The following is a 24,966-nucleotide window of genomic DNA, read 5'->3' as shown; positions in this document are numbered from 1 at the left end:
TTAATCTGTGTTAGAGGGCAATGTTTAGTTTGCAGGGGGTACAGGTACACACGCTAGAGAAGGCTTGGGGGACAGGCAGTGTCCCCTATAACAGGAGAGCTATAACAGGAGGGTTGCAACACTCTGGCCCACGGGAGTTTGAGAGAATTACCAATGTCGCTGAGCTAACATGTGTTAAGTGTGTATCAAGTCACCCAAAAGCTCAGCGGACATACTAGGATGGTTGCCCCATTTACCAACAGGCGAGAAGGAAAAGGAAACTTCCGGAGGACTCACAAGACACGAGGTGTTGTTACAGCAGGGGCCGTCGCTGCAGTGAGCCCCGTTGGACAGGGAGCACTTCTTACAGCAAACTCCATAGCATTCCTAGAGAAAACACTCCCATAAGTGAACCCGCTCTGCATTCCCGCCACGTGCAGCTTATACATCAGACAAGTCAATGATTCGCTAACATTTTAGAGAAATCAATCACTTTAAATGACAATGAATTCCCGCCACATTTCTCAGCAGCAGACTGATCACCCAGGAGCGCGATTACTCATTAGCGGGCACTCGCACACATTACCTCTGCGACTATATCATGTTCTTAACACCCGGGGTTTAAACACACACACACACACACAGCATGAGAAAGAGCTCACGATTGCGAGGAAGGTGCCTGAATATGAATATGAGCTCTCAATTAACTTTTTAAAGGTCAGGGATTTGATTAGAACAATCCATTAGGCTTTTCAGACAAGGCCGTAACAACAACATGATAATTCTTACATGTCTGAGCGGGGACAAAGCATTGATCATAGCGATCATGAAACAAAACAAACAAACAAAAATGAAGAAGGCGGTGACCCCGTGGTGAATGATAGCAGGACTGCTCACTGCTGTTGTTCCTGTTAGCTCAGAGGATGAAATGCACTGAAAGTAGAGACAGTCTCTTATACCTACCACATGGAAACCGCAATCACATTCCTCCCCGGCCTCTACATATCCGTTGCCACATTCTGTGGGCTCAAACAGCTGAAAGAGATGGGAAAACACAGAGAAAAGTCCTTGAATCTATCACAGGAAATCCACCCACCAACACGGCCACATACACATCCATGTCATAGGATTCTTCTATGATTTGTTATTATTTTATATTCCCTTTTATTATGCATACGTGGGTAGCTACGTAAGTGCATGCACACATGCATGTGTGTAGACACAGGAAACTAAATTCTAGTCTTCTGAAGAAAACAGCAAGCTCTCTTAACTGCTGAGCCATCCTTCCAAGCCCCTGATTCACTACTATGCATTTTATATCTTGTCTCTGTGTGGAAAATACTATTCACTTATTAATAACACTCTTAAAAACATGTTAGAAAGGGGAGATTTCCTTGGAGGGGGGGTCCTGAGGGACAACCCCAAGCACTAGAGTGACTCTTTATGGAGCCAAGTCAAGAGAAATAGATCACTTCCCATGTTATCTAATGGAGCTAAAATGTATTACTAATGAGACTTACAGATATTTAATTTGCTGACTTGACTAAAGGCAGACAAGATGACATCAGAACTGTCAGAAAGATAAATATGTTCAGTCAAAACCAAATGTGAGCTATGCAACTAAGGAAACGCCAATAAGCTCAGAACAAGACTGCCAGAGATTCAAATCCATCACACTCATTGCCTGCATTAAGCCTCACCAATGCATTTCTTGAATTACCTCTGAGTAGAAAGAAAATTAATCCAGCAACTTGGAAATTTCAACATATTAATTATGTGCAAATATTCAATCTCTCAATACTCACTTTAGTTTCATTTAAAAAATTAAGTACATTAAGTTAATGCATAGACACACAGATGAGTATCTAGAAATCTTTCAGTCATTGCTACAGTCAGAGCAGAGGTGAGTTTCTAGAATATTCCCCCTAGTGCTGCCACGCACTTGTTTCTGGGTAAAAATATTGTAGACCAATTGTTAAAGAAGTTGTTTCCTTATGACAGACTGTATCCTATTGGCTGGACTTCTCTGGACTTCTGAGTGTGTGAGTAGGAGGACTGGGGAATGGAACAGTACACCCCAACACTCACAGAAGCTCAGAGTCATCAACAGGGGAGAGAGCTCGCCTCTAGCAGGCATGCACACCGGGCAACAATCATCTTCCACCGAGTCTACCTGGTTCTGCCTCTTCCAGGAAGGAACTATTAGGAGAAGCAAGGAAGCTTTCCAGCAGAGCAGGGTGGGGCTCAAGGGTGCTGATCTTCATGTCACTTTGATTAGCAGACAGGAGAAAACAGAAAGGGGCAGGGCAGCTAAAAGATGACCGACACCCGGTACGGGGCTCCCCATCCTTTCATTCTTGGGTTGTTTCCCCTTGCTGAGATGGGTCGCCATCTCAAACCAGATGGAAATCACAGCAACTGGGAAGATTCCTAAAGTACAGACAAGGCGCATGTAAACTGAAAATAGCAAGCAACACATGCCTGTGTGCTCATTCACCGTCTAAGGACACCAGGGAGAAAAAAAAAAAAAGTTCCTTGACAGATACATATAAACCATTCTACTAGAATCCACAGGGCCTTCTTTTTTAATCATTGTAATTTGTAGTTTGAAAAGAGAAATTATCCTGTATCTAACTTCTGAAATTGAATATGTAAACATAGTTAATTTTTTTGTGTGTGCAATTCCCAAGTTGCCGGGGTAATTTTCTTCCTGCTCACAGGTAATCTGAGAAATGCAATGATGGATCTTTGTGTATATACCAGAAACCTTAACTTCTCCAAACAAGCGAGTTATTTCCTCAGACTTGGTGCTTATAACGAGCTGGCAGCTGCAAGCAAAGTAACACTAACCATGCGCTGTGTAACTCAAAACTGCCACATTGGTTCCTTCCTGCAGCTCTCACTCATTTCAGATGCCTTGAAGCCCTCTAGTTTCTTTGCCCGGAGGTCACTGCCAGCAAAGGCTACCAGCCTGTTTTAATGGTGCTAAGTCGCTTTTAAAAAGTCTCTGTTCTTCTGAGAGTTACAGAGCTTTTACTTTCTTGAGGGTTTCATGGGGATGTCAGGTCCTGAGCTTCCTCTCCCTGACCTCAGCTGCATCTCTCAGCTGTGAGTATGGAATAAATTAGTCCTGTGGTCGTTTGCCTTTGTAACCGATTTTTATCTTATTAAGAAAAGGTCAACACAACATTGCCACTCTTTAAATTTGCAGAGTATTGAACATTTTCTATACAAATGAACTCAATCTGAGATGAGGTGTATTCTAAAGAAAAAATGATTTTTTTTTCCACGTTCAAATTCTGATACCATCTGCTAATGGTAACAATACTGTCTTTTCAACTGCTGGCCTGCTTCACTTCCAAACACGCTCCTATAAAAACAAGGAGCCTTGTGCCTGTCAGTTTGAGAATTCTGCCTCTGCTGAACTTTAGGAAAGTATGATGCCTGGCCATGTTCTATGTCAAGGGAACTGGAGCATTTTTTATAATCAAACAATTTCATGCTTCCACAGCAAGACATAAATATTTACATCATGAGGCCCAAATGAAGATTTTCAAAATTTAGAAGTTTTACTGTCAAACATGTTTTCTGAAAACTCCTAAAAAGCTCTTTCTGAAATGTATAGTTTTTTTTTTTGTTGTTGTTTGTTTTTTTTTACTTGTGCCTTAGGAATGGTGATATTGTTTGTACATACTCGTATGAAATGCCAGTGACAGCATGAGCTGCCAGGGGAGGGGACTATAGAGTAGAAATATTTGTGGTGTCTACAGAATCTGCAAATGTTAGACCAACACCATTTTTTGTCTTGGCTGATATTGGTAATGCTCTGTGCCTAGGACCAGATCACTCCAGAAAGTGGAAGAATTGGGGTTCGAGGGTATAGGAAACTCCCAGGAAGTCTCCAGAGAGAATGTCAAGATTAAATGAGATTGTTAGCCAAGAATAAATCATAGTAACAGTTCTTTTCATTCTGCCTCTTCACAGAAAGGTGAAAACTCTAACATAAAGTGCTGGAGAATTTTTGCATTTGTGGGGACTGCAAGCAAGCATATAGAGGCTCTCTAACAACTGAACATCTTTCCATGATGGGTACAGTGGCTCCTACCTATAACTCCAGCATTTGGGAGGCTGAGAAAGGAAGATTGCTTGTAGCAATATATTTAACTGTTTGACAAGAGACTTGCTTTCTGAGAAAGAATTTCTAATGTTTGGTACATTCTTATTATTGGAACAATCAGTTACCTTTGTGGGCCTGTTGAAAAGGCAGGCTCCGCCTCCTCTCTGTAAAAAGTCTCTATACTCCAAAATGCTGCACTTTGAGAACTTTCGAGAGTGGGACACCCTGAAGAAACAAGGAATCAATTATGTAAACATCTTCACAAAAGCAATCATCAGAGATGAAAAGTTTTTTTTTGTTGTTACAGATTTTGTTTATTTTTTATTTTTTTTATTTATTTATTTTATTAATTACAGTTTATTCACTTTGTATCCCCCCACGGAGATGAAAATTAAAATCCACTGGATGTCCACTCTGGATGTGGATGAATCTATACAAATATTGACAAGATGCTTGGATCCAAATGGCTATGTTTATGGGGTGGAATCTGGAGAAGAAAAATAAATGGACCACTGCAGAAGTAGGGGCTTGGTCACTGCCCAGCTACCAACCCTCCTGACTGAAATCTGTCTCAAAACACGTCACATGAAAGGCTTGCTATGAAACTTTAAATTAAGGCTAGGTTTTGATGATTTTTATTTACTTTGCCTCAATAAAGGCAATCTTTTCTTTTTCACTCTGTTCTGAATAAAAAGGTTCACAACCTACTAGACCTTGTGTTTTGGAGGAGGGTGTTGGGAGAGCTGATTTATTAAAGACAACGTTACTTGGGCTCCAGCAATCAAAAATGTAAGTAAATGAGTAAACTCTGAAGAGTGCGCTGGATCATACATGCATAAGCTACCAGTGCGTATGCCCACAGCAAAAAAGAATTAAGGAATGTTCCCATGAGCCACAGCTCTTTATTCTTCATTTCAAATACAATTATTGAGCAATATTCATGATTTAGCATGAATAAAAAATGAGCCTCTCCATGATTTAGTCAATCAAATTAAGACCCCTCTGTCAGTACACAAGGGAATAGCATACACACACATCAAGTTTAAGCTAACTCATACACAATGGTTCCTCGGGAAAGTCTGCAATAGGGCATCCTAGCATACAATACAACAGTTTTATATATTCTGATGTCCGAGAGTACTTGCGGAATTAAAACTCACCTCTGTCGACAGTGGTGGTCTTACGAGAAGTACATCAGGAATATGTTTGAGAGAATATACATTACCTTCAAATAGTTTATTCCATGCTATGAACATTCAATCCAAAACTCATTTAGAAGCTGACAGTTTAAAAGACAATAATATTGCCATAGGAAACCAACATTATAGATGGCACTATTTGCTATGGCACCTGTTCAGCCTGTGTCATCAGAAGGACTCAAGTACAGAGCACAAGTATATGCCTGGTAAGGCATTTCAAGATCAGAGTGCATTTCCAGTAACGTGTTCTGAAGTCGCAGGGGTGACGGCTAACTGTACAAACTTTCTCCCCTCCGGACTGTGGTGAAAGGAGGAGGAAGGGGCCTGTAGGAGATGGTACCTTGACAACCAGTGTAGAAAAACGGTAGGTCCGGAAATTGCCAGTGTGCCGGTGTCTGGCCCGAGCAAAGAGAGAAAAGAGACACCTCTCCCCACTACTAAGGGCTTTAGCTTAGGAGGCCTAGTGGTGGTCACTGGCAGAGTGCAAGAGTGCCACAGAAACAGCAACAGTGGCAGGGCTCAGTGCACTGCTTACGAAACAGCTGGTCCAGTTGCACAAGTGCCCACTAAGGAAAGACAAGTGAATTAAGGTTGATGGTCGGCCACTTGACAACCCTTTTGTTCAAGCTTTATAACTGAATTAATTTAAAAAAGGAGAAAAAAGCTCTGAGGGCTCTATAAACAGTGTAGCACAAATTTATTACTGTAAGCACGTATTTATAAGTTCCTAAAAAATGTAAATGGGTGACTGAATTGATTTTTCACTGGCTGCTTCAGGTAGACCATCTGCTTTTATTCTAAGTATATTAAAAGATTAATGCCTCCACTAGATGCAGAAGCTTTTAGTCATGTGACTCCTGCAAGGGTTAATAAATGGAAGTAGTTAATACATTTCACTTTTCTCCCCAACCTTAAATTAAAAATTAAAATATAAAGTGAATTAGCACTGTCAGTTTTAAAATATCAGACAATTAATTATTGGATTTATACTAAGTGCTTAGCCTAGAATACCAGTACCTGAGAGACTGCGTCTCTAAGTGTTATATATGCAGCAATTTCTGCAGCAGGCATACCTCACGTGCAAGCGTAACGTGGACTTACCCTGTTTCCTCCATAATGCAGCCACCCCAGGACTCGATGCATTCACATTCTAGCCCAATGAAACAAGAACAGTGAAAGGAGAGAGGAGAACAAAGTCACAGCTTCAACTTGTACCAGCTCCTGCAAAACCTCCTCAGTACCGATTTCATGTCCAAAAAAATACAGTGTCAAGATTCCCCTATTCCCCTAAATAGTTTAAAACAATGGTTCCTTATGCCTGGTGTACAGGTTGCTTCCTAAGGTGAGGGTGGGAAGGGTGGAGACTTGGGCCTCTCTTCATTTTTGTTACTCAAATACCTCAGTCATATTTCTAAACTCCGATGTTTGGTTAGGAGTACTGTGGGCCAGAAACAAAAGGCTCCACCCTAGTTTACCTTCTACTCCAGGAGAAATTCCCATTGAGAAGCCACTTAGCTTTCAGTGGGCAGGGAGCTGTATTTCTGCTTTTAAAATGGAAGCGCTGTCTCTCTCTCTGCCTATCTCCCAGGGTGGTTCTAGGGTTCACACAGATGGCATTCCCGGATGATCTGTCTAAATGCAGGGCAATGCCTTCAGACACAGGGCAGTTAGAGAAGGGAATGCAACTTGCTGGAGTAAGTGCCAGGATCAGCCAGAGACGTGGAGAACAATCTCATCCCCTAATACTGTACATTCCAATCTGATAACATCTCTTGGCTGACCCCAGCACTGGCCTCCAGGATTTTCCACCGAGTTGCTGAAGCTGGGGCTCCGCTTCCTGACTCGGGGCTGTCTGGACCAGCTTCTGAAATGTTAATATGGAGTGGCCACTTCCTTGAGAAAGCAAGTGCTCTGAGCAAGATATTAGGAAATGACAGTCTATAGAGGTTGGTAAGATGTTTCTAGGTGCTTGTCATGGCTGTCCACCTGGCCATTAATGCACGCATGAAGGGATTCAAGACCATGAACACACATGTCGCTCTACTTTTCCACAGTACTACACATTAGTCACACAGAGGACTGTTTAAGCAAGATAATACATTTTCCTTCTCTTCTCTGGGAAGGCTTGGGAAGGAAGAGAGGTTTGTTTTTGTTTTTGTTTTTTAGCTCCTAACTTGCCTCTCAAAATTATAATAAGAGGATGAGGATTTCAGCTTTTTTTCTCATTAAGTGAACAATGGGTGAGCATGCTGCTCTCCTCCTCCACAAGGTCCTATTGTGATGTTTTGCCTTCTACCACAAAAATGTCCCAAGATTGTATCCAACTACTGTGCTAGCACAAAGGGGACTGTAATTCAGGTTGGACTTCATCCTGATTTTAAAAGAAATGAGATATGGACTTTATCCTGGCCTTAAAAGAAACCAGATATTTCCTTGGGCTCCTAAACCTCTTGATGGTCCCCCAATACTCAGCCCACTCGATGAGCTAGCCAGTTCCTTCCTTCTCTCATGTGATCAATGAAAACAGTGACATCAACAGTCACTGCATGGTGATGACATCAACAGTCATCAACAGGTGCTGCATGGGTCAGTCACGGTGGATGAGCTTCCCCCCCTGGGGCCTACCTTTGCACCAGAGAACAAGTATGTACCTCTCCTACCCATCCCAAGCTTAAAGAGCCAGTGTCAGGCTTTGTTAAGGGGAGACAGGGAGCTCACCTTCTGGATGTGACTGTGTGGGTTAAGTGTTGCTAGCATTCAGAAATTGTCTGCTCTAGATTTCGGCTCCTTCCCAGTGCCCTGAGTCTTTGATAAGCTTTCTATGGAGCTGTACCTGGCATTTTGTGTCTATACACAAATGGCTAAAAATTAGAGGAGCAAATTAGTACTGCCACACACCCCACCTTGGCTCAACATTCTCAGTGTAAGAAAGAACTGACCAGGTATGAGCTTATGGATTTTGGAAGAGAAATGTCTCTCCCACCCCTATCCCAACAGCCTAATAATTATCTCAAGATGCTCAAGATCTTTTAAAGGAATGGGATATACTATAATTAAACTACAGTAACTTAGAAATAAGACATTCTCAATGACTGGGCACACATTGCACAGACAGAACAACATAGGAACTTGAGTAAAAAGGTCAGCGTACGTACTTGGCTTCCTACTAGAAGGCTCCCACTGGATTCCGAGGTTTTGAGCCAGGCTCTGTGATAACACTTGTGCCACTGCCATTGGAAGACCATACTGGTTTTCAGAGTTGAAAGTGTGTGGAAACATTTGAGAGAGTGCACAAAGCCAGTTATTATTCCTTCATTGTTATCGCCATCATTCAAGTCCCTATGTAGAAGCCTTACAACATCTAAAGATGATGTGTGCTCGTTAAGTCATTTCTCCCCTGAGACTGTGCCCCAGAACAGGGAGCTTTCACATGAGAACAGAAAACACAAATCGCTGAGGTTGTGCTCCTTGAACCAACTGAGGATGAACTCTACACGGATTAAGTGGGACTAGCCGGTAAGACACACTGCAGGTCTGGCTTTTATCTAATTGCGGTACTTCTTGCAATGGAGAATTTTCATGGTGAAGGTATCTAAACAGGGATTCTATGAAAACATTTGTCTTAAGTCATGCCAAACTTAAGCAGTAAACATAAAAATGAAAATTCACACAGAGAGACAAACTATATCTGCAAACTTTTGATTTAAATGAGTTAATTCTAATACATGCAAAAAAGCATTAGAAACTAAACCAAAACAAAACAAAAAAACAATATAGGAAAAGATTGATAAGTTTATAAAAACATCTCAACTATACAGGCCTAAAAGAAATCTCTGAGCCAATTCTCAGGTAATGTATGTACTACAAGAGTGAAAAACTACCAAGATGACGTCAGAAGCTACCATTATAAACTTAGAGGACCACTTTGGGCCCTGTTTACTGATCTAAGCCTCTTATGCTACATTTTCATTGCCATCATTCGAAACATGCAAGAGTTATACACCGGGCCTTAGTGAAAAAATAAGTTGGTTGCAAGGACAGAGCTCTAGGTAAAGAAAACAGGAAACTTACCTCATTCACACCAACCCCTCTTATGCGAGAACACACACCTCCGAAGTAGCTCAGACTGCTTCTCTTGTAATGGAATGTCACACGCCTTAAGAAACCAAAGTACAGTCAGAAACAACTACACAAATGCTCCCCAAACATACGTATTCTCCCACACCGAACACCCTGAAAACCACCCTCAACAGGAAAAAGAAAAACTGTATTTAAATATATTTCGACCTTGGCTGTTATAAACAATTGACTCTTATTCTACCAGAGAATAGCATTTGCTGGTCACTATAAATTGGTAAAGGCTGAGAAAGGGGGGGAGGAAGGAAGGGAGGGAGGGAGGGAGGGAGGGAGGGAGGGAGGGAGGGAGGGAAGAAAGACAGAAGGGTGTTGCTTGGTTTGTTACAGTACAGAACCATGGAGGAATATGGTTAAAACAGCTTTGCCATGAGGGGGAAAGAGGGAGAGTGAAAAGAGAGTATAACCCTCTTCCTTAGGGACAGAAACACAACTGTATCCAATGGTCCATCTGAAAAGACAGTTTCTAGACCTCCTACAGCGAAGCATGGCCACGTGACTAAGATCTAGCAAACTTGAGCAAAACGGATGAACTTGCGAGCTTTAAGGGAAACCCGCTTTACAGAAATTGCCCTCACAGAAGGGATGCCCTCTAGCCCTCCTCCCAGCCTGGCCATTCCTGCCACCTGTAATGAAGCAACCGTGTCAGTAGCACCTTGGGTTGTGATCTGACCTCCAGGATGGAAGTTCTGTGCTGGGATAGTAGAGCTGGTGGCCCTGGAACCCCAGAACCCCCGTCCTGGAATCCTACCTCCATGAACAGAGAATGGTATCAACAGCGATTCTGCTCCCTGATCTCTAACCTAACTGACACTGTAAGGAGATAAAGATAAATGCTGAGCCAAAAACCGCAACGGCAGCCAGAAGGATCACATACGAGATGAGGTGGACGGCGTCGGCGTGCTGCTTGATGCGCTGCCGGTACTTGGAGAACTCGTGCAGCATCTGCACAGGGTTGATGGTGATGTCGATCTGATCCTTCTCAGTCCAGGTCTCTACAGCCACCAGGACGACCCTGGTGTTGAGCTGTTCCTTGTAAATCTGAGGGTATACAACAGGACAGGTGCAGGAGGAAAACACTGGGTCAAACAGGCACGGTCAGTGAGTCAGTCAGCGGAAGGGGGGAAGAGGGAGGTGAGAGAACACGGGGTCAGAATTAGCTAATCATACAGAATCTACTTTCCCTTTCTCTTTTCCAAGTGTCAAAATAAAGAAGAAAAAACCCCCACACATATGTGTTCTCTACTCTCCTGATGGTTATTTGCACCCCCATCTCAGCATCGTCAGTTGCCTGGCATCTCATATGTGAGAGGAAGGTACGGATGTGAAGATTCTCAAGCCAGGACCTGCACTGCCAATGGGGCTCAGCAAAATAACCTTTCCAAACCCCAGAGGAGACAACAAGCCACAGCCTGGCACAGTGACTCCTGCAGCTTTGGGACAGTTCATCCAACAGCACACCTGCCCTGCCACGCAACACAATATCTCTCAGAGTGAACCACAGGTCTGAGGCCAAGAGGCGAGGAAAAGGCAGCTTTGCGTCACCAATCTCACCCTCACTGCAGACGGGCGCCACTCACGTATAGCCTGTGGTTCTTCTGTTCTGTCTACTTTGGGCCCAAGTAAAGAACTCACAGAATTAACCAACTTCAGTGGGAGCTGCCACGTTGCCTTACTTTTCAACTATCTAAGAAAACAAATGAGTGGTCTACAAAGACACTGAATGAAGAAATTTAGCATCAAATTGAGGCTATAATGGCTCCACACAAAGACAAACTGGGTGCTATATATATATATATGTATATATATATATGATATATATTATATATATATTGCTGTGAAAGATCAGCTCCAGGATTTTATAAATATAACATAAACTAAAAATTAAATTTTGCAAAGCACGATTCCATTCAATCACACACACACACACACACACACACACACACACACACACACACACAAATGATTAACGCGGAGATACTGCCTAATAAATAGCTTTTGCATGGGAAAAGATGTGTTTAAGATTCTCTTTTCCATATCCAGTTACAGCATTCCTGTGAGCAGATTGACAAGAGCTGAAATTAAAGAAAAGTAATAAGGCAGATGTAAACTGGCTCTCAGGGGTTCAACCTTAATTTTATATTACATATTCTATGCACATCAACTCATATTACAATTTTGTCAGCTGTGCCTATGAGGCACATAACATATGCTAGGTGCACAAAATATGTTATGAATATTTACATGACGGGTGGTTTGGGGCTGTTTAAAAGGCAGATCCTCAGAGTGAGTAGCATTTAGATGCTTGGCAATTTATAAAATTTTTAAAAAAGGATATTTTTTTATCCACAGTTAAGAGGGCCCATACAATAAAGACAAGATTAAAAAAAATATATTTAGCTTAACAGAGTAGCACTTCACAGCAGAATATATAAATTAATTTATGTGAGTCAAATTGAATTATTTGTTAGAACATAATGTAAGAAATTCAGCTCTGTGGGGTGGCTACCTAAGGCAGGGATCAAGAGGAAAATCTGAAACGATCATTCTTTGGAACTTATGAAGTGCCAGGAAAGAAAAAGCACGTCAGTAGTGAAGATATGTAGGGTCAGAACCTTTTGCAAAAGTAGACATTTCATTTTTACAAAGTTATTTTATGTGGTGATGACACCTAATTTTATCACCTAGAATACTAGAAATTAACTCTGAAATATTCCACCATAGAGCTGAGATAATAACTACACAGCCTTGAAATTTCCATCTATCTAAATCCTCTAAACACATGCCGCCTCAATCCATTAGGACTTCTCTACTTACGCAAAATATTTAGGAAAAGCTCAAGTAGTTATTAATAAAGTCTCATTTGCTGAGAATAATTTCCAGGCCTTACGGTCTTTCTCTGTTGCTCTTTATCCCCCATGGACTCTGGTAATAACACAGGCAATGCTATACAATTACTGTGGGTTAATAAAAATTTCTTACTGTTTAAGGAGGTGGCAATGCTAGCTTCTCTGATTTGCTCATTAGATACCGTACACATGTATCGAATTATCTCACTGCACCCCACAGATATGTAGAATTAAAATGATAATTAATGAAAGTCAATAAGCTTAGAAAAAAAAAAGAAACAGTGCTGAAGTGTCTTGGGAAGTCTGAGAATTCTGAAGCTCAGACAATAATACTTTTTTTTTTTTAAACAAAGCTCTCTGTCCAACAGTTTCTTCACCAGGAGAACATATGAATGCTTTTTTTTTTTTTTTTTCATTTCATCCAAGCGATAGCTAACATTATCACCGAGCACAGCAGAGAGAAGGAGATATAAAGCATGCTCTCTGGATTCAGAAGAAGCACTTTGAAGAAAAGCCAGGCTACTTACAGAATCCACGAGGTTGACCACAGACTTTGCGAAGTTGTTGGTGTGCGCGTGAGAGGAGCGGTGCTTCTTGTACTAGGGAGGAGAGAAGATGAGCCCGGTCACTGTTACATCCTAACTGACACTAAACGTCAAACTTTCATAGAAGCAGAAATCTCTGAGAGATGCTTGAAACATGGATCAAAAGGTCAAAAACTGGTTTGCACTACAATGGAGATAGTGTTGCCTTCTTCCTCCCCTCCCCACAGCACAAACCGCAGGCAGCAAAACTGTGAAATACTCATGATGTCCTAGGGCCTGCAGGAGCCTACAGACCTATGCTCAGAAACCCTGTCCCTTGAAGTCAACTTTTAATTCAGTCTTAACAGCTACTCTTCAGCTCTTTTGCTTCCATAAAAACGAATCTTTACCATATACAAAGGGCTTAGAGCAAAGGCCAGTCTCGACTGGACTACTTCCTCACTTCCAACTCAAGGCCACACACAAGCACTCCAGACAGTGTCCATGACAGGGAAGTATTTGTCCTGCATTGAGGGAACTTCCTCTCAAGGATGTCACGCCTAGAGCAAAGCCTTTATTCTGGATGAGCAAAGCCAAAGAGGAGCCAACAAATAAAAGGCAGTATGTTAACCGATCATGGCTGGTTTTAATTATTTAAGAAAACTAATCAAAATCATTCCGTACGCTGACATGTGGGCCTGGCACCATGGTTGACATCTATAATCCCAGCACTTTGAAATCTGGGGTAGGAGGAACCCTTGAGCCTGAGAGTTCAAGACCTGCACAGACTAACTAGGCCCTGGGTCAAGAACTGAGCAAAAACGTCTCCTGGCATTGGGTTGCAGTTGAGGGAGGTTTGGTTTTGTGTGGAGACACACAGCCCCGAGGCCTCATCACACTCTCCCAATTTACAGCCGATGTGCTACCGCGGTGGGCCACCTCCCCACCACAGGGCTGGATTTGTATCAAGGTCTCGGACAGTTTACAAGTCAACTGTACGCTCCGTGAGGCTATTGCTATTTCTCCAACCATGGGGAAAAAGAGAAACACGGTTTAAACCGGTGAGTCTTTTGTAGCACGTAAGTCTTTGAAAATTGTTTCCAATTACAGTTATTAAATCAATTGTATCTTTCAGAAAGATTAAGAATATTTAAAATATAATAGGAATTCTTTTCTCTTTACATAATCCTAGATACCTCCCAGAGACCCTACCTCTGAATACCACCACCATGTGAATTTGGGAATTGTTCCCAACACATGGATTTCAAACACGTTGGAACCAGTCCAGTAACTCTGAACTGTAATCTAGGGGGAGCAACTGTGAGCTGCCTATCCGATGCCAGAGCAAAGACGCCACGTTCACGTTTAGTTCCCTGAGTACAGAACTCAGGAGTCGAAAGCTCCCAAGTAAGGCGTCAGGGATCTTAAATCATGAGCCTGTTTAAAAGCTTGAAATGGGAAGCTCTCAGGCAGGAAGAGCACATGCCACAGAACTCGGAGCCCAGCCCCCATACGTAATCTGAGGGGTCAGACATTAAACAATTAGAACAGATATCAGTGAGAGAAGAACTACTGTGTCACAGAAACCAGAAGAGAAAACCGTTCTCAAATAATGATAATAACAGAAGAAGAAGTCGTCGGTATTCAGTGCTGGTGAGAGAGGAAGGGAAAGGGAGAACAAAGCAGGGGAGGTAGCTCGGATCTTGAGTTCCCAGGCCCACAAAGAAACCGCCACTGGTTTCATTAGCTTGAAGCTCCATTTAGCAGGCACCGAGGATCTATGAGAAACCGCGTTTCTCCTACAGCACATATTCACTCCTTACAGCTCCATGAAATAAGCTTTATTGTCCTCAAATAACTTATCTAAGATCATGGGGCTGAAAACAAAGTTTGTCCTGTTCTGGGCTGGGAAAAGAGGTTAACTTGTTCAGTTAATAATTCTTATAAAACGATTATAAGCTATTGTTTATTACATAGACCCCCAACAAGTCAGGATTATTGATGAAAACTTGTAATTTGTTTGGTCCATAAAAATATAGTGGTTTTTAAATAAGGAAAACCAAATGAGGTTTTAATTGAAAAAATATTTGAGTCATCATTGATTTGCACTTATTGGTTCATATTTAATAATGTGGCAGTAATAGAAGCAAAACGCTTGCTTTACATGTGCTTTAAAATATCTCTACCAATTTTTTATTAGGCAGTTTTTAATATTTATTTTTAGCTTAAGCAGCTCAAAGAAATGTTTGCAGACTTTTATCAAGCCATAATTGCTCACAAATTAATTTCTGCCAGCTAGGTACCAAGATGCTTTCTACAAATTTGAGAGATTTTTTTTCTCCTTTCTATTTGAAAGCCCCTGATAATTGGGGTGCTTGTTCAAAACACGATAGGTGCAATTTTTCAGGCAGCCAATATTAGAGAGGGAGGCCTGAATGCAAATGTAGGCAAAATGTTCCCATTTCCTGCATGAATGAGAACTAATTTGGCAAATAAAGAAAAATGTGTGGGCTTCATTTATGATAAAACTTAACCTTCACATTTTCTGATCACCGAAAACCATTTCCATTTAAGCTGGCAAATTGGCTTTCACTTTCTGGATAAATGAACCCCTTAAGAAATGTGCCCTTTTGAAAACAATTAAAGCTGAACCTTATTTTCAATCCAAAGGTAAGAATTAAAAAATCCCGCTGGCCTGTACAGTACAAACACCGTGAGATGGGGCTTCTCGGTGGAATGATTATGCTAAAGCCCAGCAGCAGAAATCTCCAGATGCTGGAAATTGACGCATTCACTTATCCATGCTCGGTCTGGCTTCCAGCGCCGAAGTGCAGAACTCTACTCTCTAACTCACGTGTTTCATCATTGCAGCAGTTATATTTTTAAAACTTCATTTGATAGAAAGATCACCTCAAAAAGGAGCTTTTCTCAACTCTTACGAGGCTTCTTAAAAATGAGTATTTGTTTGGGACAATTATAGAACAGAGTGCAACCTGATCTTAAAGCAAAGGGGCTATTTAGTGATATTATCCCCAAAGTAATTATGCTTAAACGCTAGAAATGCTCAGGTAATTTTGTTCATTACCACCATTCAAAAAAATCAAGGTTTGTTTTCTGTTTGGTTTTTTTTTTTTGCATTTTAAAACACATCATCATTAAAATAGCATGCCCAGTTCTCATTTAATATAACTTATTGTAATGAAATGACAACTAAAACTTTGCTGACTTAAAAACTTAGATTTCTTTTTTCTTTTTCTTTTTTTGTTTTTTTTTTTTAATTAAAAGATGTGGGCTGATGAGATGGTTTGCTGGGTAAAGCCTCACAAACAGTCCAGTTCTCTAAACCCACATTAAAAAACAAACAAACAGCGAAAAAAGAGAAGCCAGGACTGGTGTGCATCTGTAATTCCAGCACCACTGTAGTGAGACAGGAAGGTAAGATGGAAATGCCAGCCAGTCTAGAGTACGGCAGAGCAGAAACAAGGGACTCAGCAGGGCGGAAAGAGAGCAGGATTCCTGAAAGCTGACCCCTGACTGCCCCACTGGGGGTGCCTACCGCCATACACATCAGAAACACACAAACATGGCAGTAAATAAGTGTGCGAAATTACTGAAGGGAAGATAAGATACCCAAAATGAGATGGTGATTTTAGCACAAAATATGTGGTATAAGCAAATGAAAGCCTTCTTTGCAGAAAATTGTGTTTTTGAGAAAGGTGCTATTGCAGGATATGTACAGTTGGGTACACTGTGGCTCTTTCCTATGCGCTCTCTCTCTCTCTCTCTCTCTCTCTCTCTCACACACACACACACACACACACTCGTTCTCAGACACACATGCACACACACACACTCGCTCTCAGACACACATGCACACACACATACACACTAATAATATTAAATAAATAAATAAATAAATAAATAGACCTTTAAAAATTGATATTCTCTCCTCACTTGCCAGGAATGCACTTTGCCTGTTCAACAGTACTTACTGTACACAGCTTAACTATTGTATCTAGGCCTTACAAGACCTGTAAAATGAATGCTAGGAAAAGCCCAGGCTTTCAAAGACATAATTTCTCAACTTGGCATAATCATCAGGTGTGAAAAGCGGTTAGGAAAATTCTCAGTCAGAAAAAGCGGTTCAGATGAAGACAGCCCCACTAACACCCTTAAGAAAGTCACATTTAATGCTGTCTGAGCACAAGTGACCACCTGATCCTTTGGGTTTCCTCACCAGGGAAAACTTCTAGGAAGTTATAAGTCATTCCAACAGATTTTCCTTCTTACTCAAGAAATTTATTGAAAGACTGATAAGGAAAATTAAGCTTGCCTACGAAAATAAAAAGAAATTCCTCGGGGGAAAGAGAATTTTCAACACAACTGAATTAGTAGTTAGTAACTAATGGTAATTAATTCAAATATCCATTAAAGCAAAAGACTGAAATAAAATTTTAAATATACATTAAACCTTTGTGATATACAGTTTTAAGGATTTCTCTGGGGAGACTGTGCTGAACAGAATCTCATGTGGATGATTTAATGCAAAACACAACTTTACATAGTTCATTAACTTTGATTTTCTTAAAATAACAAGGACTTGGTGAAGCTTAAAATTTTGTTCCAGTATTTTATAATGTTTTTTTTAGCCATGATTTTTAAGCATTTTTTTTCAAAGTTCTTCATCTTCATGGGGTCTTTAAAAAATTCAACTCCATCTCCATAAAATCAACTACTTTTAATGAGCATTTTTATATATATATATATAATTAAACCGCATCGCTGTAACAAGATAATCACCGGCCTAATGAGTTTAGGAGTGCGGCAATGATGAGGCCAGATGCAAAGGGCTTGAAAGAACCCCTCGGTCACCTCTTGCCTGGCTTCAGTCAGTGGTCTCACTCACTTCAATAGCTTGGAATCAGCCACCAGGGAAAGAGTTAAACGCTAGGGAGGAGCTAACATTTAAAATCTATCTAAAAATTGCCAGCACTCCGCTGGAACCGGGGACAGTGGTACACAGCCTTGGCCACAAGAGGCTCGCCCAGAAGCTGACTACGGAAATGGCTAAGCAAATGGAGAGTGGTGTGTTCTGTCCATGTTTCTCCTCTTAAGCATTGCTGAAGTGAAACACGTTTGACTTCCACGGGCGTATACTGTCAATACTTAGTAAAAACAAAACACCAGTTTAAAATGATCTCTTTATATAGATTTTTCATTTGTTTATTTGTTTGTTTCATCACTGGGGAGGGAACCCAGAGCCTCACATATGATATTTTATTTTTCATAGGACAAAAACATGGAGTAAGATAGTGAATCGATGACCAAGCATACAGTTGTGAGAAGTAGAAAGTGAGAGTTTTAAACATGGACAAGTGAAAAATATCATATTGATATATCTACCCACTATAAATCTCTATTAAACAGATAAATTTGGAGCTGTCAAAATTTCATAGTTATTGTCTCTTCTTTATCTAGAAATACGGTGCTCATTTAGATTTACCAAAACATTGTGTCTACGCATCTAGCCTTCATTAAGTTACAAACAATAGTTAAAGTGAAATGCATTTCTTGTTGAACAGGCTACTGGGGATTTCGGGGGATTGTATGAGGATGGCCCCCATAGGGGGCTCTTTTATCTGAATGCTTGGTCCTTATCTGGAGGAACAGTTTGGGGAAGGATTAGGAAGTAGGACCTATTTGGAGGAGGTGTGTCACTGAGGGACACTGAGACATTTCCAAAGCCCATGCCAACCCCTCCCTCCTCTATCTCGGTCTCTGCCTCCTGTTTGTGGATCAAATGCAAGCTCTCAGCCACTGTTCCTGCAGGCTGCCTGCTGCCACGCTATGCTACCCACAACGATGAGCATGGACTCAGCCTCCGAAGCTGTGAGCAAGACCCCAATTGAATGCTGTCTTTTACAAGTGGCCTTGGTCACAGTGTCTCTTCACAGCAATAGAACAGTGACTAAGACAGCACTGGCTCTATAGTCTTACCGTCTTGTGATCATTAACAATCATAAGCTCCAGATACTTCATTTCTTCAAACACACCGCGTGATGGCTAAGGAAAAGGAAAAAAAAATACATGGTCATAATAGTGACTGGCGTTAAAGTATCTCTAGTCTTCAAAGGCAAGTTGCAGGAGAGCCCTGGATTTTAGGACTCTTCTCTGCCTATTGTACAGATACCCAAAAAAAGGAGCCTGGTGAGGCAATTGTTCATACGTGACCATAGTGTCAGTGAACAAACAATGACTTAGAAGAAAACAGCTTTACTATCTCTACTCACCAAAATGGGAAATGGGTCATGTTGTTTCTGTGTGGTTTTTCCACGTAAAATCGGTCTCAAGGAAAATGCATAGCATGGTAGCTAAAAGTAGAGTTCCTTTTCTATGACATTAATGGTAAAAATGTTCATATTAAAATGTCTAAGGGAATTGACTTTCAACTCATTCCGTGACAACAGCAGGCATCTCTGAAATCACATCAGGGCGACCAAGAATTAGAGAACAGGAGTAAAAGGCTACTAACAGAGTACCAATTTCCAGCCCCTCACAGGAACAAACCCTGACACTTTAGGAATAGAGACTATTTTACTTCTCATTCACACGTAATTTATTTTTCATAGCTGAAAAGGGGAAAATGGTGGTTCTTTTTCTTTGTGTGCACGGTATGAGCATGGGGTAGACTGGGGGAAAAGGAAAGCTGCATAAGCCAACTGCATCTTCAAGAGTGAGCAAGGAGTGCTAAATAAGTGAATGCGAAAACCGTGTTCGTGATTACCATAATACCAAGAGACGCTACGTAAAAAGATGATTCAGACTTGAACTAACTTTTAGATCGCCGGGGGGGTCTAATTCATTTAACACAGAAAAAAAAAAAAACACATTCAACTAAGCATTATCTAAAATGTGTAATTTGTGCTATAATTACTCATTAAGTCATCTACTGAATTACCATGGAACCTATACACTGTAGAATTAATTCTTGGTTACATGGCACTCACCATGTAATTACTAAACAGGCCCAACCATTACAGCCTTCTAATCTACTACATAGTTGGTTACAACGCCCCTCTGCATTTATCAGTGCACAAAAGACATACAGCAGCCACTGGTTATGCCACCTCGTGACTCTTATCTAGCCACTGTCATATCGCCAGTGAGAGGAATGACATTGTGTCCTTCTGCTCCGGAAGTCACATCCGGCTTTCAAATTTGGTATAATAAGAGTTTTTCACTTGGAAGAACGACAAATAACCTTGATTAGCCAATATATATATATTTTTAACAGAAATGTCACTTCTAAAGCTTTGGTGCGTTCTCTCTTTATTGCTTATCTGTTCCTTTTTGTCTGTGTGGGGAGGGTGAGCACATGTCAGAGGTCAGAGGCCAACTACTGGAATCAATCCTCTCCTTTCGCCAGCCGTTCACAGGATGGAATTCAGGTTTTAAGCCTCGCCTGCTTAGCTATCTCAACAACCCTACCATGCTTCTCAGCAGGAAAACAAAATGTGTTCCGATTTTCATAAGAAAAAGACATTGAAAACAGAACTAAAACAACACATTTTTACACTGACATTGGCGTTCAGGTTTTAAGCCTCGCCTGCTTAGCTATCTCAACAACCCTACCGTGCTTCTCAGCAGGAAAACAAAATGTGTTCCGATTTTCATAAGAAAAAGACATTGAAAACAGAACTAAAACAACACATTTTTACACTGACATTGGCGTTCATTGTTTGAATCATTAACAGGAAAAGAAGGAACGGCGTCATCTGAAAACGCTCCAGAGATAGACGCTTCTTTGTGCTGTTCTTCTTTTGTTTGGAAGGCGGAAGTTTAGACTGAGTGTGGGGGCCGGACTCCCGAGGGTGAAGGGGTCATGCCTGGGGCCCAAGGCTACACTCACATTCGCTGCTCTTTTCCTTCTCCGCAGCCACTGTAATTCAGGTAGCAAAGGCCACTGGTTACTGCCATCTGTGCCTGTGTAAGAGGAAAATGAACATCAAATGGACGTGGACAGAGTGCCATTGAGAATAGACTTCAAATATTACACGAAGGAACAGTGCCATTAATAATAAATGTCATCACAAAGCCAAAATAGCCTACAGTGAAACAGTGCATTGATTGCTGAACATTTCACACTCATAAAGACAGTTCAAACGCTGTTTTGTTCTCATCATGAAAAATGTGAGGTGCCCAAGGTTGATTAGAAGGTGGTTATTTGACAACCATTTAACAATACCTTAAGAACGCTACCATATACGCCCAGTTTATTTTAGAATTTAAAGTGATGCGTGGCAGAAGGTTTTGCATAAATTATGAAAAATTCTGGGCATTAGTATATAGGAATAGAATCACATGCCCCCAGGAAATCAAAGGAAGCCTTTAACCAACATTAGCATACTAAAGATGCTTCAGGGGCAGGGTGAATGGGGGAAGCAGTGCAGAAAGCCTGGCCTACCGCCTGGCCCTGTGGTAATCATTTACATTTGGCCACACTCCGCTTCCCAGCCCAGCTAAGCCAGAGTTCCATTTGTCATCTCCATTGAAAAAACTCCCCATGGCTCATCCCACGCAAGGCTCAGCTGGGACTCCATTCCCACCCACACTGCTGACCCCAGCTCTCAAACCAATTTCCCTTCTCAACAAGCCCGCGCGTCCAGAGGTCTGCCAAGCCACAGTCCCCACGCGGATCACAGCTATTTTAATTAAAACTTACTGAGGTTCTTCATCTGCTTAGAATACTGTCCTGCCAAGGTTTTCTGGATTACGTGTGGTCGGCCTGTGCTTTTCTGAAACAAAAACAATTGGAGGAAATGGAAAAGTAAGACGTGAAGACACCTTTATGGAACCGTGTGTCAGCGTGATGTTTTTCCTAACACCTTTCCTTACCTGGGGACGTTAGGTATTAGAAGGAAAAGGGTATGCCTGGTTGAATCTTTAATTTTAAATGAATCAGTGAGCTTCAACTGCCCCACTTCAGATCAGAGCACTGTTTTGTCAGTTGCTCTTAAATCTCAGCTTCTTTCAAAGCCCCAAGTAGGAAATGCACAAAGAAAGGAACGGAACATCCACCAGCATGCGAGAACATTGGTGCTTCAGTAGGCTTTTACAGACATAAATTTCAAAAAGACGAAACAGCAATTTTCCTGCCAACTTGAAAATGTTTTAAAAATTATGACATCCCATAGTTCATTACAGCTGCAAGGCAGAACGTACTCACACATCATTGGTAAACATGGCTTGAGAAAGACCCATAAACAACCATGAAAATACTCATATTCTTTGGCCTAGGCATCACACTGACTCATTACATCATCAGAAGTGGAAGTAGCTTCCATAGCTCAGTGCTTCCTGTCTGCCAGCCATCATTTACCTATGCATTGTCCAACATGTCCCCCAAAAGGAGTCCATATTCTATCCCTGTCCTAGTTTGCTTTCGGTTGCTATGATGATCACATGACCAAAACAAACTTGAGAGGGAAAGGCTTTATTCCAGCTTGCAGGTTACAGTCCGTCGAGGAAAAACATGAGTCCAGGAACTCAAGTAGGAAACTAGAGGCAGGAACTAGAAACAGAGACCAGAGAGGAACTCTGCTTACTGGCTTGCTTCTTCTGGCTTGCACAGCTACCTTTTTTTTTATAGAGTCTAGGGGTACCTACTTTATCCCACCTGTCTAAGGATAGGGCCTCCATGGTGGGCTTGCCCATCCTGTGTTCCACAGACATGCCCACAGCCATTCTAATGGAGGCAGTTCTTCAGCTGAGCTTCCCTCCCCTGGGGTGTGTCAATTTGATAACCAAGATCAGTCATCACATTTCTATTTAATGAATTAAAAATACTGTGATTCAAAAAGATTCATTATTGGGTTAAGTTGTGTTAAGAAATGATGGTCCAATCAACTCATTTAAAATGTTTATGAAAATGGGCTGGAGAGATGGCTCAGTGGTTAAGAGCACTGTCTGCTCTTCCAAAGGTCATGAGTTCAATTCCCAGCAACCACATGGTGGCTCATAACCATCTATAATGTGAACTGATTCCCTCTTCTGGCAGGTGTAAATGCAGATAGAACACTCATATACATAAAATAAATAAATCTTAAAAAAAATGTTTATGAAAAACTGCAACTGAAAAATTGTATGAATATTTGCTAAAAGGTGCTGAGATATTATCTTTGGTGATGGTATGAGGGATAATTACTATTTAATTGTTTATTTTATTTTTCAATTTGTCAAATATATTAGCAGATTTGGGGGTTTTTGCAAAATTGATAATAAAACCCAGAATGGCATGCATACTAAATTAGTTCTGTTCCGCTAAGCATTCCCTAGCTTGATTTTTTGTTGTTGTTGTTGTTGTTAGTTTGTTTAGCTGTTTATTTTGGGGTTTTATTTATTTATTTATTTATGTATTTTTGGTGTTATTGTTTTGTTTCCTTGTTTTTTTGTTTTTGGTTTTTGTTTTTGTTTTTTTTTTTAGACTGGGTCTCACTAAGTTTCCCTGATTGGCCTTGAGCTGAAGTTCCTTCTGCTTCAGCCTCCTGAACAGCTGGGATTACAGGAATGCAACACCACACTCATATATAATATATTTGTTTTGTAATCACAAAAAATAGCCCTTAAAAGTACCCTTCTTTTTAGATTTGATTAAAAAACGATAATTAAAAATATTGCTATTAACTCTCTACTTGCAACAGAATATCATGGGAAAACATGGAAATATCCTGTCTATGCTCTTGACTGACTACAAAGCATGCTAACATTAGTAATAATTAATAATAAGAAGAAGAATGTGAACTTCCAAAAATCCAAAATCTATTCTAGTGAGCTCTTATTCTGGTAATAGAATAAAGACATCCAGCAGAGTGAGGTTCACCTCTGAATCCGCCAACATAATTTTTACAACTAATTTAAAGTTTCAAGTTCTGCTCCTTGGCCCCTACCCACAGTGAGAATGAGAACAAATCACTCTGTGAACAAAAGGGAGGCGGTACGAGGCAGACAGGGAACAGAAGATAATAAACACATACCCATCAGGCCCAAGCAGTCTAATTACAGCTATAACAACGAAGCACTAACTCTTTAAACATTTTGATAATAAGAGTTTATATGTATATAAACCCTTTAGCAGCTCACCAGACACTGCAACACATTTATGGATTCACTCAGTCTGCAAAAATTGCCCTATTATGGATGCACTGGAAATTACCCCATTTGTACATTCATAAAATGTAAAGACTTAGAGAACTATTTTGGATTTGTTGTTTTTCTTTGGGGGATTTCTTTGGTGAGGAAAGTAAGAGAGCAGCTAGTCAACGCTGAAAATCAAAGTATTTTGCTGAATGTCTGACAGTTTTGCTCTAAGAGGGTTGCCTGCCTGCCCATGGAATAGGGAGAACAGTTTTCTCATCAGAGCATCTTACTCTACCATAAACTGTCATCACTCTCTGGAAAGTTTTAGTTATTCATCAAAACCCATACAGGCTTGTTCAAATATCACCGTATATAATTCCATGACTTCTCTGTCTCAAATCTGAAATGTTAACTCATAGTCATCCACACACATAAGTAAATAATAAGTGAACGAATGGATAAATAAATAAACAAACAATGGTATGTTGCCTTTTACTGTCAAAAGCCTGGATGTCAGGGTTGGTGAGATGGCTCAGCAGTTGAGAGTGCTTGCTGCCCTTGCAGAGAACTCAGTTCCCAGCACCCACATGGCCACTCACATCCCTTCCCAGAGCTCTGAGGCCCTTTGCTTGGCTCCCAAAGCACTGCATCCACATAGAACACTCATACACAATAAGTAAACATACACATACACACACACACACACACACACACACACACACATATATATATATATATACACACACACATACATACACATATATAAGCTTATAGTAATATATAAATATATAAACCACCTCAATGACTACTACATTTTTTTTTTACATAGGTTTTGTCTGTATAAATTTGGCTATTCAAGATTCACTTTTGTAGGCCAGCCTGGCCTCTACCTCACAGACAGTCGCCTGCCTCTGCCTCCCTGAGTGCTGGGATCACGAGTGTGCGCCACCGCACTGGCTGACTATGATATTCCTAAAAGAAGTTGGGGTTTTTGCTGTTGTTGTTGTTGTTTTGTTTTGTTTTTTAAC

At 40.9% G+C, this 24,966-nt stretch overlaps 1 protein-coding gene across 3 annotated transcripts in view; it reads right to left on the bottom strand.

The window, feature by feature from the left end:
* Nucleotides 1-24,966, bottom strand: part of Adam23 (ADAM metallopeptidase domain 23) — a 144,380-nt gene that overhangs the window by 39,436 nt on the left and 79,978 nt on the right. For all 3 annotated transcript variants that reach the window (XM_021648510.2, XM_060368485.1, XM_060368486.1), the window contains exons 7-17: nt 21,525-21,597; nt 20,712-20,785; nt 18,800-18,865; nt 12,806-12,877; nt 10,307-10,470; nt 9,367-9,451; nt 8,451-8,541; nt 6,397-6,445; nt 4,222-4,321; nt 943-1,014; nt 277-366 (exon numbers count right to left, since the gene is read on the bottom strand). In XM_021648510.2, the coding sequence (XP_021504185.1) occupies nt 277-366; nt 943-1,014; nt 4,222-4,321; nt 6,397-6,445; nt 8,451-8,541; nt 9,367-9,451; nt 10,307-10,470; nt 12,806-12,877; nt 18,800-18,865; nt 20,712-20,785; nt 21,525-21,597 (936 nt within the window). The remainder of the gene's footprint in view (nt 1-276; nt 367-942; nt 1,015-4,221; nt 4,322-6,396; nt 6,446-8,450; nt 8,542-9,366; nt 9,452-10,306; nt 10,471-12,805; nt 12,878-18,799; nt 18,866-20,711; nt 20,786-21,524; nt 21,598-24,966) is intronic.

Source organism: Meriones unguiculatus, chromosome 15 (assembly GCF_030254825.1).
Source record: "Meriones unguiculatus strain TT.TT164.6M chromosome 15, Bangor_MerUng_6.1, whole genome shotgun sequence".
NCBI classification, from domain to species: Eukaryota; Metazoa; Chordata; class Mammalia; order Rodentia; family Muridae; genus Meriones; species Meriones unguiculatus.
This window is presented reverse-complemented; position numbering and strand designations above follow the sequence as displayed.